The 13,030-nt window shown below is 37.6% G+C and overlaps 1 protein-coding gene across 2 annotated transcripts; it reads left to right on the top strand.

Annotated features, from left to right (window-relative positions):
* Positions 1-12,984, top strand: NEK3 (NIMA related kinase 3). 2 transcript variants are annotated; one of them, XM_058799937.1, is made up of 16 exons: positions 1-168; positions 1,341-1,557; positions 2,367-2,460; positions 2,697-2,794; positions 3,825-3,908; positions 4,524-4,591; positions 4,710-4,796; positions 5,789-5,843; positions 7,407-7,607; positions 7,946-8,015; positions 8,633-8,679; positions 9,574-9,673; positions 10,111-10,233; positions 11,261-11,395; positions 12,060-12,186; positions 12,768-12,984. In XM_058799937.1, exons 2-16 carry the CDS (start codon positions 1,441-1,443, stop codon positions 12,832-12,834), a joined length of 1,473 nt encoding a protein of 490 aa, XP_058655920.1. In that variant the 5' UTR covers positions 1-168; positions 1,341-1,440; the 3' UTR covers positions 12,835-12,984. The 2 variants fall into 2 exon arrangements, with proteins under 2 accessions (XP_058655920.1, XP_058655921.1); XM_058799938.1 differs by lacking the exon at positions 1-168 and adding an exon at positions 326-524.
* Positions 12,985-13,030: the final 46 nt, after the last annotated feature.

Raw genomic sequence — 13,030 nt, forward strand, 5'->3', positions numbered from 1 at the left:
CCTTCTTCCCCAGCCTTAGACCAGCACCGCCCTTCTTCCCCAGCCTCGGAGCCAGCGCTGCCGCCCTCCACTTTGCCCAGCCCCCGCCCCAGGCGGGCGCGGGCAGCCCGGGGCGAGCGGCGGCGGAGAGCCGGAGCCTTCCCGCCGGTCTCGGCCCTGCCCGCTGAGGTGAGTCCCCAGCGGGCCTTGGGGCGGGCTTGGGCCGCTCCTCTTCAGCGTAAAGGGGCTGGAGGAAGCAGAGAGCTCATCAACCCCTTTGAACACCGTGTGAGCACGCAGTGCACAGAGGATGACTTAAAAGCACAAAGGTTTTGAAAAAAGGATAACAACCTCCTGCTGCATGAGACATCCTGCAGGAGATGTGTTTGTAGCTGGAAAGGGGATCATGTGCGAGTTTCAGCAGCTGTGGGCGCGCTCAGGAAATCTGGGATTAAGCTCAGTATTGGAGGACCGGACGTAGCCTCACGCTGTGCCATGGGACTTGCAGGTTGGATATCAGGAAGGTTCTCTTCCCAGAAGCAGAGGTGATTAGACATTGGCATGGACTGCTCGGGTATGTGGTAGAGTCGCCATCCCTGGAGGTGTTTAACTGGATGTGGCACTCACACTTAATGGTCTCAGAGGTCTTTTCCAACCTCATTGATTCTGTGGTCCCCTGATATAGTCTAAACATAGCGACAGGACAACTGGGAACATTTCAGAAGTGCGTGAGGGAAGGTTTACACTAGACGTTGGGAAGCATCTATTTACTGAGAGGGTTGTTGAACATTGGAACAGAATTCTTAGAGAGGTGGTCAATGCCCTAAACCTCTTAGCGTTCAGGAAACATTGTCATGATGCCACTGTCACGCTAGTTCAACTTTTGCTCGCCCCTGGAGTGGTCAGGCAGTTCCACAAGATGACCATTGTAAGTTCCTTGCAACTAAAATATTTATTCTATATCTACCAGTTCTTGAAGTCTTTGCAGAGTAACTTTTACCAGTTTGATCTTGTTTATGCTGTTTTAGGTGAGAATTGTCACTGGAAGATTTAAGCTTGTTTCTAATAATATGCCTGTGAGTTTTCTTTAGTGTCATGAAACCACCTGCAGGAGTGCAGGTAACAAAAAGGAGATGCAAAGTTGTAAGTCTATAACTGATATTTTTGAAGAGATTGAGCATTTTAAATTAAAAAATGCAGAAATAGCACTATAATGTTTCAAATTTCACTTTCTGGAGGCCTCATCTTCAGTAAAATCAAGGTAACTGTGCAGGGAAGTTGTGTCATAGTAATGCTGGACAGTTAGGTACCCACATTTATCACCCCTTCTTGGTATTTTGTTTGGGTCTTTTTTCATGCAGGTTATATTAAGAGAAAAATTTAAAAAGTGTTAAGGTACTGACAAAGTTTAGAAGATAATCCTGTGAATGAAGAAAAGTGTTGGAACTGAATTTATGAAGAATGGAAGGATACAAGGTGTTGGAAGTACTAGGAGAGGGATCCTTTGGCAGAGCTCTCCTAGTTCATTGTAGAATCAATGACCAAAAGTATGTAATGAAGGAAATAAGGCTTCCAATGGTAAGTGTGACACAAACATGGTTTCACCCACCACTTAAAAAAGATAAAATTTAAAAAATCCTAATTCTGGGTGTGTTTTTGAAACACTGAACAGTTTTTCTGAGAGTTTTGTGTATTGGACAGATGTGTGGTATGGTTACTGTATAACTACATCTTGAGCTGATGTTGTTGGTACTAAGTGAAGTACATGGTTAGATGTTGGGATTTTGGGAAGTGTAGCAGGTAGGAAGGTGCTTAGAATGAAATCCCTGTTTGCACTGATGACCTTGGCTCGATTGCCATTGATTTCACTAAAATGCAAATTTCATCTTCAACGTCTAATGAGGAAATTAGTGTCATATTACTGCTGGTAATCAGCTATTTGGGTTACATTCTCTTCACTCAGCTAAGCTAAAAGTCACAAAATGGGAGGCACTGGCTTTCTGAGGCCGAAGCTCAGCAAGACCTGGGCACTTGGCCTTATATTGAGTTCATGCTGTTTCATCAGCTGTTTCAAAGTCAGTGTGTGCTGCTTTGTTATATAGTTCTGCTCTTTTAAAATAGAAAAGGTCATTAATTGAAATAGGAAAAGATTCTCTCCAATTTAAAAAAAACCCAACAAAATACCACGTGCCCAAAAAACCCGAAGAAGTCTTCAGCTAGTAATAAAACATAGATTAAAAAGATGGGGCTCTTAAACTTTCTAAATGACTTGAAATAACTGAATATCAATTCTTTAAAATATTTTTCTTTGGAAAGTGAGGCACTTTATGTGTATACTTGAACATTTGTTAGTGTGAAATTTATAGTAAGTGTGTTTATATTTTCAGTCTTCATCTGGTGTAGAGAATTCTAGGAAGGAAGCTGTTCTTTTGGCTAAAATGAAACATACAAATATTGTTGCCTTTAGAGAATCATTTGAAGGTAAGTATAAAAAATTTAAATTCCTTCATTTATTTGAAGTTGCATATTCCTCAGGGATTGAGATTACTTTCTTTTTTTATTTATAGTGTGTATTATAAACAAAATGCATATTTATTGTAACATAACACATAGCATGTAGTTAGAGCTTTCCAGTAAAAAGTATTACATGTAGTAAATAATCAATACATATCCTGCTAATGAAAATACTAATTTTTCTTAAATTACCAAAAATTTAGCTGATGGACATCTGTATATAGTGATGGAATATTGTGATGATGGAGATCTAATGCAAAAGATTAAACACCAAGGAGGAAATTTGTTCCCTGAAGACATGGTAAGAAAAGGCATTATTTTGAACCAAGGAGGCTGGGAATCCTTTTCCATGTAAACAGTAGGATGCTGCATAAACCAAATTAGAAATATGCTAACATCTTGATGAAACTAAGTCACTTACAGATAGAATTGGGGAATTAATTCTTTTATAGTTTCCAGCAGATCAGGACAAGAATTGGACTGAAATGAATAAAAGAAAAAATGCTGCATGTATCTGAAAATTGTTCACATTGTTTGAAAACCAGTCAGGTTTGTATGCAATTAAGTAGGAATTTTACACAACAGTTCAGGTAGAATTCAAAGCATAGTAAGAGCACTGCCAATGGGAAGTGAACAAACAACTCTGGTAAGATAAATAAAGCTAACCAGGAGAATAAATGCCTGCTTTTTAAGTAGCAATTAAACCATTTAGTTTAAACCATTCAGTATGTGCTAACTCCCTTTACCAGAGAAGCTATAAAATTACATAGGAGAGGGTTCAAAGGGGCATTGTAGTGAATAGAAGCTACTTCCTGCTGCAGTTAGGAGCATCACCTTCATCAAAATGAAAGGACCAGAAACCTCAACTAATTGAACATTTATATTTTCTATGACCTTTAAGAGTTTTCTTTTGTACTTAGAAAGGAGCACATTTCCTTTTAGAAACAGTACATTATTTCCATGCGAGTTTTGGTTTTGTTTGTTATGTGGTGCTTTTATCTATTTGCCAATTTACTCTGTAACTTTAGTTAACTTGTTTTAAAATTACCATGAGCTAAAGCTCCAGGTAGTGATTCCCAGCTTCATTATTGCTATGTATTATTAGAGCTTTTTGGACACAGGTAATAAACATTCCTTCTGCAATGTTAAGATATATTCTGCTTTAAAGAACTCAGTCTGTCATGCTGGTTGGAGGCTGTTATGCTGGAGTTACTTTTTACACCCAAATGTTCTGAATATGCTTTTGCTTTCTTACTTTTTAAAACTCTATTAGTTAAGTATTCATTATATTGAGAATTGAGGTGTTATAACTCTTAGCTACTCTTTTTCAGATCCTTCACTGGTTTGTGCAGATGTGCCTGGCTGTGAAGCACATCCATGATAAACGTGTGCTGCACAGGGATATAAAATCCAAGGTGAACAGAGCAAGTTTTGTTGCCATTAATAAACTCTCCTGCATGCAAAAGTTAAACCCTCTCTTTTGTAATTTCCCATGACTGCTAAGTTCTGTGGTTTTTATTTAGGCCTAAGTATATAATATAAATGAAATTGTTGAGTGCATGGGGTGATGTAATACTGTGAATGTAAACATCATCTCAGTATAGCTGATCCTTCATATCAACACTGCTGATAGCACCAATTGCTTGTGACACTGCATATAACTTAAAAGAATTACAAAACTATAAAGAAGTGTATGGATTATGCAGTTTGCAAATATCTTGCCTCACAATTTTTTCTTTTTCGCTCTTCCTTGTCAGAAAGAGGGAAATTCAGAAGAAAGTGGACCCTTGGTTTGAGTATAGCATAGAGATTAAAACAATTGTAAATTCAATTCTTCCTCTGCTACTGATGCTGAGGCCTTAGGCCCACAAAACCTTTCTGTTTTGGTAGAAGTATTAGGACAAGCAAGTAAAAAGAAATAGAGACAAAATATAAGAAGTGGGTATGGCTGTATTTTCTGTATATCCAAACAGCAGAAATGATTCATAGAAGAATATTTAAGTATGTTAATCTTTGCTCTTGAAATGCAGAATGTCTTCCTCACTCAAAGTGGAAAAGTCAAGTTGGGAGATTTTGGATCTGCACGCCTTCTTGCACAGTATGTGGACATCCCAGCTGATCTCAGTGGTGTCAAGCTTTATTTTACCATTGACAAACCGTACAGAGTTCATAAATCATTGCTTCTCACCTGGCATTTCCTCTTTGTCGTTTCATAGTCCAATGTCATACGCTTGCACCTATGTGGGAACTCCTTACTATGTACCTCCAGAAATATGGGAAAATCTGCCATACAACAACAAAAGGTATTGGTGCTTTCAGTGGTCACAAATAATGGATGGGGTTTTTTTATTGCTATCTCAATCTGGCTATGTGTCTTATCCATATTTGTTTCGGAGAAGATACTGAGACAAAATTTACAAAGAGGTAATTACAATTTTTTTAAGATTATAGTGCATAAATTCCTCTTTTCTTAAGTAGCTGGAGCTCAGTATCTTTAGTCCTAGAAGTCTGAAAAACAGTGTGCAGACCTCTGTTTGTTTGGGAGAATAAATACATACATACTTGTGTGTATGTTTTAAGTGTGTATATATCCACAAACATAAGTATGTGTTGGTATCTTTGCTGGTCTTATGTTTTGGGGGATGGTTGTTTGGATGATGGCTGATGGGTGATTTTTAACCTCTTCATGCCAGTCTTGATAATGTAAGGATAATGGCACAGAAGGGATTATTTAGAAAGCCCAGTTATTCTGGTCCTTATGCAAGAGCTGTGATTGATTCCCAGGGGAAGTAAGAAACCTTCTACAGTTCAAGTTGTTTCCTGCTCTTCTTGCAAGAAAGGCTTCAGTTGCTTCTTGTGCAAATGGCAGTACTCACTTTTGGTAGAAGATAATGGGGTTTTTTCTCAGTAAGAGAATTCTTTTTGGCAGGGCCAGAATTCCAGCTCTCAGGATTATGTGGCTGCCATTTGATGTTAAGGGCCATAGAATTCAAAGCCTTTCGAGTGCAGAAGGATAAATATTGTTGGAGCAAATTACTTGAAAGACATTCTAGGAATAAAAAGCCAACTACCACTGTATGAGTCATCTTCTTTTACATCAGGGTAGGATAAAATAAGGAAGAACATTTCCACAGGAGAGGTTAAACACATAATTATATTGTCTTTTATGGTTACTTACATTTATTTTTAGTTTATTCAGCTCAGTTATGTATGCAGATTAAATGACTCATTTTTCAGCAAGATACTGAACTGTAATTTCTGGCTCAAAATTTTTCATCTCTCTCTATATCTACAGTGATATCTGGTCTCTGGGGTGTATTCTGTATGAGCTGTGCACTCTAAAACACCCGGTAAGTACACCTTTATTGCCATGAGAAAAGTTTTGGAATTCCTTGAAACTTAATTAGCTGTACAATAGAGTTGACTGAAGTGCTTGCTGCTGCTTCCAAAAGAGGGAGGCATTGCTCTACCCTTTCTATACCTCCTCCACTATATGCTGCTGTTTCAGCAGTTTTTAGGACCTACTGCACCCTTCTGTAGAAGGCACTGTTTTCAAATTTGTTAGAAAAAAATCTGGTTTTTATTTGGTTAATTTTCCTCAATATCAGTGAGGTGATCTCGGCATATTCAATCCAGCAGCTGCCAGGCTGCTTCCAGATACCTGCAGTTGTAAGAGCATTGCATTTTACAGATCAAAATAATCCCAGGACACAGTGACAAAGACACTCAAAATCTTTGCTAATAAAAATATATTGTGTGCAAGTACAGCTACTACAAGGTAGTAAGCAGGAGGCATTTTGCATCACTTGCGTCAGTGATACACCTGTGCTTGTTCTTCAAATCAAACAAATCACTGTCCAAGCACCATTCTCCTCTTGGGACAGTGGGGACCTTGATGAATGATTCAGTCTGTCATTTCTGGGACACTGTCTTTTACAGTGTTGTTGCTGTGTTTCTTATGTGTTAACATCCTCTGGCTTCTCTGTACAGACTCGTAGGTAAAATAAGAACCCTTATCAGGATATGTTTGTTTTGCAGCAAAATGAGATCCTAATTGAGGGTCATTTTGTCTTAGTTTTTTATAAGCAGCAGTTTTCTTTCATTGAGTGAATACTGTATCTTGAAATCAGAGAACCACAGAATATTCTGAGTTGGAAAGAACCCACAAGGATCATCAAAGTCCCAACTCCTGACCCTGCAAAGGACAGACCCAAGAATGCCACATATGCCTGAGAGCATTGTTCACATCCTGTGTATCAGCGAAAGGTTCTCCACAGCTGCAAGTGCTGGCTGTGCAAGAGTGTGGAAGCTTACACTGGTGTGACTGAGTGATAAGGGAGCCTGTGCACAGGGTTGTGTTAGCCTAAGTAGGACTGTGGCAAGCCTTTGGCAGTGTCAGGGCTATTGAGGCAGAGCTCAGAGCTGGGGTTCCAAGGAGGGAGTATTCTGCCCTTATTAGCAGTGTTGAAAAGTTGTGTGTCTGGTTTGATGTGATGGTCACGTATGTTCTTGCATAATCTATGAGAGGTCCTGCAAAAGATGACACTCCATAGGTGCTTGGCACCCTGCAGGCAAGCCAGTGGGGTGTAATCAAAGGAAACTTCCTGCATGAGAGCTAGAAGTTCTCAGACATTAGATTTGCAAGAGGATGTTTGTGCTTTTACAGGCTATTTTTGATGAATTTTTTTAAATCAAAGCCTTCATATTTTTGAGCTGTTTCACATTTGCAGTTCGAGTCCGATCTCAAGTATATGAATTGATGAATTTGATTTCTATAAAAGTGAAATTCAAACAATCATACATTTATAGGAGTAATTCCTATCTGCTTTTCAGTTGTAGAAGTTAAATTATGTCAGCTACTTTTTACCTTATGCTTAAAACCTGTGCTCTAATATTAATTTATTTTAATGCAGTTTCAAGCCAAGAGCTGGAAACATCTCATCCTTAAGATATGCAAAGGGTCCTATGATCCACTTCCATCTCAGTATTCCTATGAGCTTCATTACTTAATAAAACAGATGTTTAAGAGAAATCCCCAGAATCGCCCGTCAGCCAGTACTATTCTTGCAAGAGGCTGCCTAACCAAACTTGTGAAAAAATGTTTGCCTTCTGAGGTATGGTGTATTCTTTGTCTCTAGATTTCAGCAATACTATCTACATTTTAGATACTAAATCCTTTTCATTTCTAGTTTGTTGTTGTATAACTATAAAAAGTAGTGTGTACGTCCTAGTCTAAAATACATACAGCTGTAGACTTATCAGAAAACCTGAGCTTTTAAAAGTGTCTCTTTTGAAAATTAAAGTTGGATGTTGACTGATGCTGATAACATTAGATATTGTTAGCTGAAACAGTGCACTTGTATAATGAGTCTATTTTTAACAAATAGTATATGCAATAATTTTAAGAAGTTTAAAATGATACATTACTTGCGTCTCTTCATACACATTTCAGATTGCAAATGAGTTTGAGCAGATATTAAAGGAAACCAAGAAACCTGAAGGCAATGCAGCAAGACAGAAGGGTAAGACAGTAACATTTTTTTGATGTAAGGAATGACAAAATGAGTAGGAAGTATAAGATCTTAAATACAGCTATGAAACATTAGCATTATATGTCCAAATCTACTTTTAATTATTTCAAAATCTAATATTATTGAACTTACATGGAAAAATGCTTGAAGGGTGTAAATTATATTCCAACATAAGTGGAGTGCAAAGCTGCAATATATGTATTGTAAGTCTTAAGACTTGTGCTAGAAATAAACTTTTCTTGGCTAGAAATAAAAGTGAAGTTTTAGAATCAGCAAAGCTTTTAACAGTGGCATTTATATCAAATACAACAGTTTTTTCTTTCCCAGAATATGGTGAAGCATGTTATGTTCATTATTTAATTTTTAGTGAGAGAATGTTGGACTTTTTTCTTCTGCATAAATTTAGCTACACCACAATTAGTGCCCATTTGGAACAGAATAGTAGCAGGACTGTTGAGAATGAGCTGTGCTGTTGGAAGTGTGAAGAAGCTGTCACATAATTGTCATTGCTTGGTTTAGTGGAATTGCTGTCATACCTCTGGAATACCACCTTACTACAAGTGTTTGATAAAGTTGTTAACTCTTGGATCTGTTTGTTAATCTGTCAGGTAGTGTCATGGCTGGGAGAAGCTTAAACAATAAGACAGAAAACAGAGTAAGTATTCAAATATAAATACAACATTTGTATTTTAGAATATTCTGTATTATAGAAAAGTTTCTAATGAAAATTATTCCTATACTAAACCATAAATCAGCCTATTAGTGTTCAAATTGCAGTTTTCCTGTGTGTTTCCCACCAGGCTTTTTGATTCTTTCCATGTTTAGTTTAGTTCCAAAGTGGATCTTTTTATAACCCTGTCAAAACAAAACCCAACCAAAAAAAACCTTATCTTGTCTTTCCTTTTTTTTTTTTTTTTTTTTTTGATACTGCTAAAGATCCATTTTCTTTGCTTTTGGGACACACTTAGAACTGCCTGCTGTGGAAACAGTCTAGTCTGCACATAGTTCTCGCCAGTTTTTAGGGCCCATATGAGATTTCAGGAGAGGAGAATTAAGTCACAGGTGGCCAAGATGTCCCCATAGGTACATTACCATAGTCTGACTCAGCCATATTCAGTATATTTTTTAAAAGTGTGTTGCCCTGGGGCTTATTTTATTTTCTTTTCACAGACTTGTCCATCCGAGAAGTTTAATATTTGGGTGCATCTTGTTTTCCCTGGGAATGTAAATCATTTATATTGTTTATGTTCTTAAATGTGAAAAAACCCCAAAGAGAAATTATATCAAATAACTATGTGTGCTTAGCTTCAGAAACTGAAGTTGTCTGTCATGGCACACAGTGTGAAATACAGTGCCATCGTAGGTAGGGTGCAATTGCAATTGACTTCAAAATGTTAGTGGTTTAGTTTAGGTTTAGTTTTCAAATCCTCCAATGTCTAGGCCAGGTATTTTATAGCAAAACTGAAATAATTAATGCCACATTAATATGACTGCTTTGTTTTTCTTGACAACAAGGATAATAATTAATGAAAACTTTACTCTTTTAAAGCAAAAGAAAGATGAAAGCAGCAAGCATAGCCCCTTAGAAAGGAAAAATGCTGAGGGTTTGAGTGAAGGCACAAGGGAACACAGGAAATCTTATCAAGAAGGTAAGTTTGGCATTTTTAGGCCTGATGCACTTCCTTCTGTGTACTGGTATCTACATGTCAATGATACAGCCATTTAAATAGGTGGCTCAAACTAGTCTCAGGTTACTCAAGACAAGAAAACCATGCCACCATCAGTAACTTCTGCAAGTACATTGACTCATACTGCTCATCTGTGATTAAAAAAAATTAAAATACTTTTGTCAAAGTAATAAAAAATGGTTGCTTGAAAACATTTGGAATAGAGTAAATGTATGGGGAATGCTTTATAGTTGAGATTTGCACCCACAGAATCAAACATCACTGCTAGTTAAGTGATTCTTCATACTACTTTGCCTGGACAGGGCAGTCTGGACATGGAATCAAGTTAGATGCTGGTTATCACGGGTTTTGGGGTTTTTTTGTTACCATTACAATGTCAGTTTCTGCTGTCTTCCCAGGAAGTACTGATCTGTCACACGCCCACAGAAGGCAATGGGAAAAGAGGATATCCAATACTGTGCTGGATGTCCTGGAAAATGCATCCTTGCTTTCTTCCAGTTTTACACCTGAAGAGACTGAAAGTAAGATTTAATTAAATGTGCTTTTAATTCAAGTAATGTCAGTGATTTTTTACAGATTTTTAGAGCCAAAATTTACATGACATGTTTAAAATTACATTAAAATAATTTTAAAATACTTCATTAACAAACACTCAAAAAGTTCACTGTGCTGAAGAGAATTTCTATGTATTTTTGTGTGACAGGAAGATTGCAAAGAGTGATGAAACTGACAGATAACAATAGCAACCCTAAAATTATAATAATCTCTAAGAAATTATCCTACAGTCCTCCTTTTAATACACCATTTGTGGAGGTAGCAGTGAGGAATTCATTTGGTGCAGAATGTAACCACCTGTCTTTCAAGTACAGCATACTATTGGGAGCATAAAACATCTACAGCTCTACTTTTGTTGTGATTTAACATACAGGTTAAGGCCAGTGACAAGAACCATCAATGATGTACCTCAGATGTGAGGCAGAGACTTTTCTTTCTTTTGATTAAAACACTTAGCATGAGGTTTCTTCTGAGAAAGGTTACAATTTTAAAATGTCCCTCAATTGTTACGATTGTTTAATGTGATTGTGGATATGTGTTCTAGGTAAATGTGAATAAATGCTGTGGAAATAAATAATCAAGATATGAGTAGTCAGAAAATTCCCAAGCTGTGGTAGGGATGTTATATGATAGTTATGCACAGGGCAAGGAGAGTGGACAGAGAAATGCATGTATTTAAGTGTTCTGCTATTAAAAGGCACAGAAACAGCCTCAGGCTTCATTTTGAGACTTGCAGAGCCACCACCTAAGTTTGCTGAGATACTGCCTCCTCACACCCCTCAGCCTGTTCCTGTGGGCTTCCTGGCCACAAGGAGGTTCCACTGTTTCCTCAGCTTGTTAAGAGGACAGTGCTGTGACAGATGGAGTTACCTAGACTATTTTCTTCCTGTTTCTTCCTGTATCTCATTTCTCTCTTGAATGTGACCTTGAATGTAATCCACACTGCTAATGCAATTTTGTGTAAATAGCATTTGTGAATTATTTTATACCCAGGTGGTGGTGTTATAAACTACAGTGAAAATAAGCCACGGAGGCAGTGGAACAAGGAACCCCCTCAGACCCTGATGGACATGCTCAGCAATGCAGATGTCAGCTTAGCATTTAAAACATACACAATTTATACACCAGGTAAATCCCCATTTTCTGGGCAAACATTTTTGCAAAGAGGTTTATTAATAAAGACTTTTTCTTTTTTTCTTTTTTTTTTCTTTTTTTCCCCCCATACATAGTTCCTATGTATACAGATCGTGCACTTGGGTCTATATTACAACAGGCTAGATTTTGGGGTTTACCAAATGAAAAGTGGACTTAAAAAAGCCAAGTTTGGAATTCATGAGTGATTGTACATCTCCACTACAGCTCCTCATGATGGACTTCCACTTGCAGCTCAACAGCTGAATGAGGTTTTGGCAAAGCACAGAGGCCTGCTGTGTGCTCCCTCCCCTGAGCTGTGTGGTGTGTGTGTTAGGCAGATGCAGGAAATGCAGTGTAGCCCCATCAGGTAAATCCTCCCTCACTGAGGCAGTGCTGCCCTGGTTTGAGGGCAGGATGGGAAGATGGCACAGCTGAAGACAGCTGCAGTCTACAGATGTGTACAGCCACAGTCACAAATGTTTGTTCTGCTCTTCATTTGCCTTACTAGTTTATCTTCCCACCTGAAATAGATAACAGCTTATCCTGGAATCTGCTACAAACTGGGGATGAATTAGACTGTTTTGTATTTATATTCTTAATAGTTTTACTTTAAAAATGAAAATATTTTGCTGACGTTTCAATTTTTACATTTTCAAAGCTTCTGAAAACATATTGAAAGGTCCACTTTCTGATGAAAGCAAAGCATCTGATGAAGTAGATGGTGAACATGAAGCTGTTGTCATAGATTCTGAGAGACTTGAACCTAGATCTGATGAAGATGACACGTAAGTCCAAGTGATGTCCTTGCATTTACATTTTCTTTGGTTCCTCAAAGAGATTTTGCCATAACAACATTCCCCTGAAAAAAAAATAGTATTTTTCTCAGCATCTAAATTCATCCCTCTCTTACATAATGAAATGGAAATTTATTAGCATTTGTTATCTTACAATGTATGAACAAAAATTCTGTGATTTTTGGATGTGTGTATGTTTTGGGGGTGGTTCTCAGATTCTCAGAATCTCAGATTGTGTCACTGTTTATTTTTGTGGCACCTAGAGATGACTACCCAGGCCTGTATTGCTGCAGTTCAGCTGCAAGCTGTCAGTTGTCAACACATTTTCTCTTAATATATTAATTTGTCTTTGCTTTTATTTAAACTTACTTTTGTAAATTCCATAGAGAATCATAAAGAACCATTTAGGTTCTTTAATCACAGTGGGGCAGGAAGTAAGTCTCTTGTGCTGATAAGTTTAACACAAGTTATCCTAATTACAAGGTAATTTCTTTTGGGGAGAAAAGCAATTAAAGATTTATGAAGTTGTGTTTTGGTTTTCAAAACAACATTTTTTTGAAATCTGTTTTTAGGGACTTTGAGGAAGATGAGCCAGACTGGGTGTCAGAGCTGCAAATGGTATTGAAACAGAGTGACTGAATACTTGAATTTACCTGTGATGAGTGAGTGAAGTTAGGTGTGCTGGTGTCCAAGTTGTTGTTAATAACTAGTTATTCATTAAATAATTTCCATCAAAAAATCTGAGTGGGCATGTTTTCTGTATCACAAAACCAAGGCTGGAAAATGCACAATAAACTTTTTTAGAACACTTGCAGATAGCTAAACAAGTCCATGT

This window comes from Ammospiza caudacuta, chromosome 2 (genome assembly GCF_027887145.1).
Source record: "Ammospiza caudacuta isolate bAmmCau1 chromosome 2, bAmmCau1.pri, whole genome shotgun sequence".
Taxonomy (NCBI): Eukaryota; Metazoa; Chordata; class Aves; order Passeriformes; family Passerellidae; genus Ammospiza; species Ammospiza caudacuta.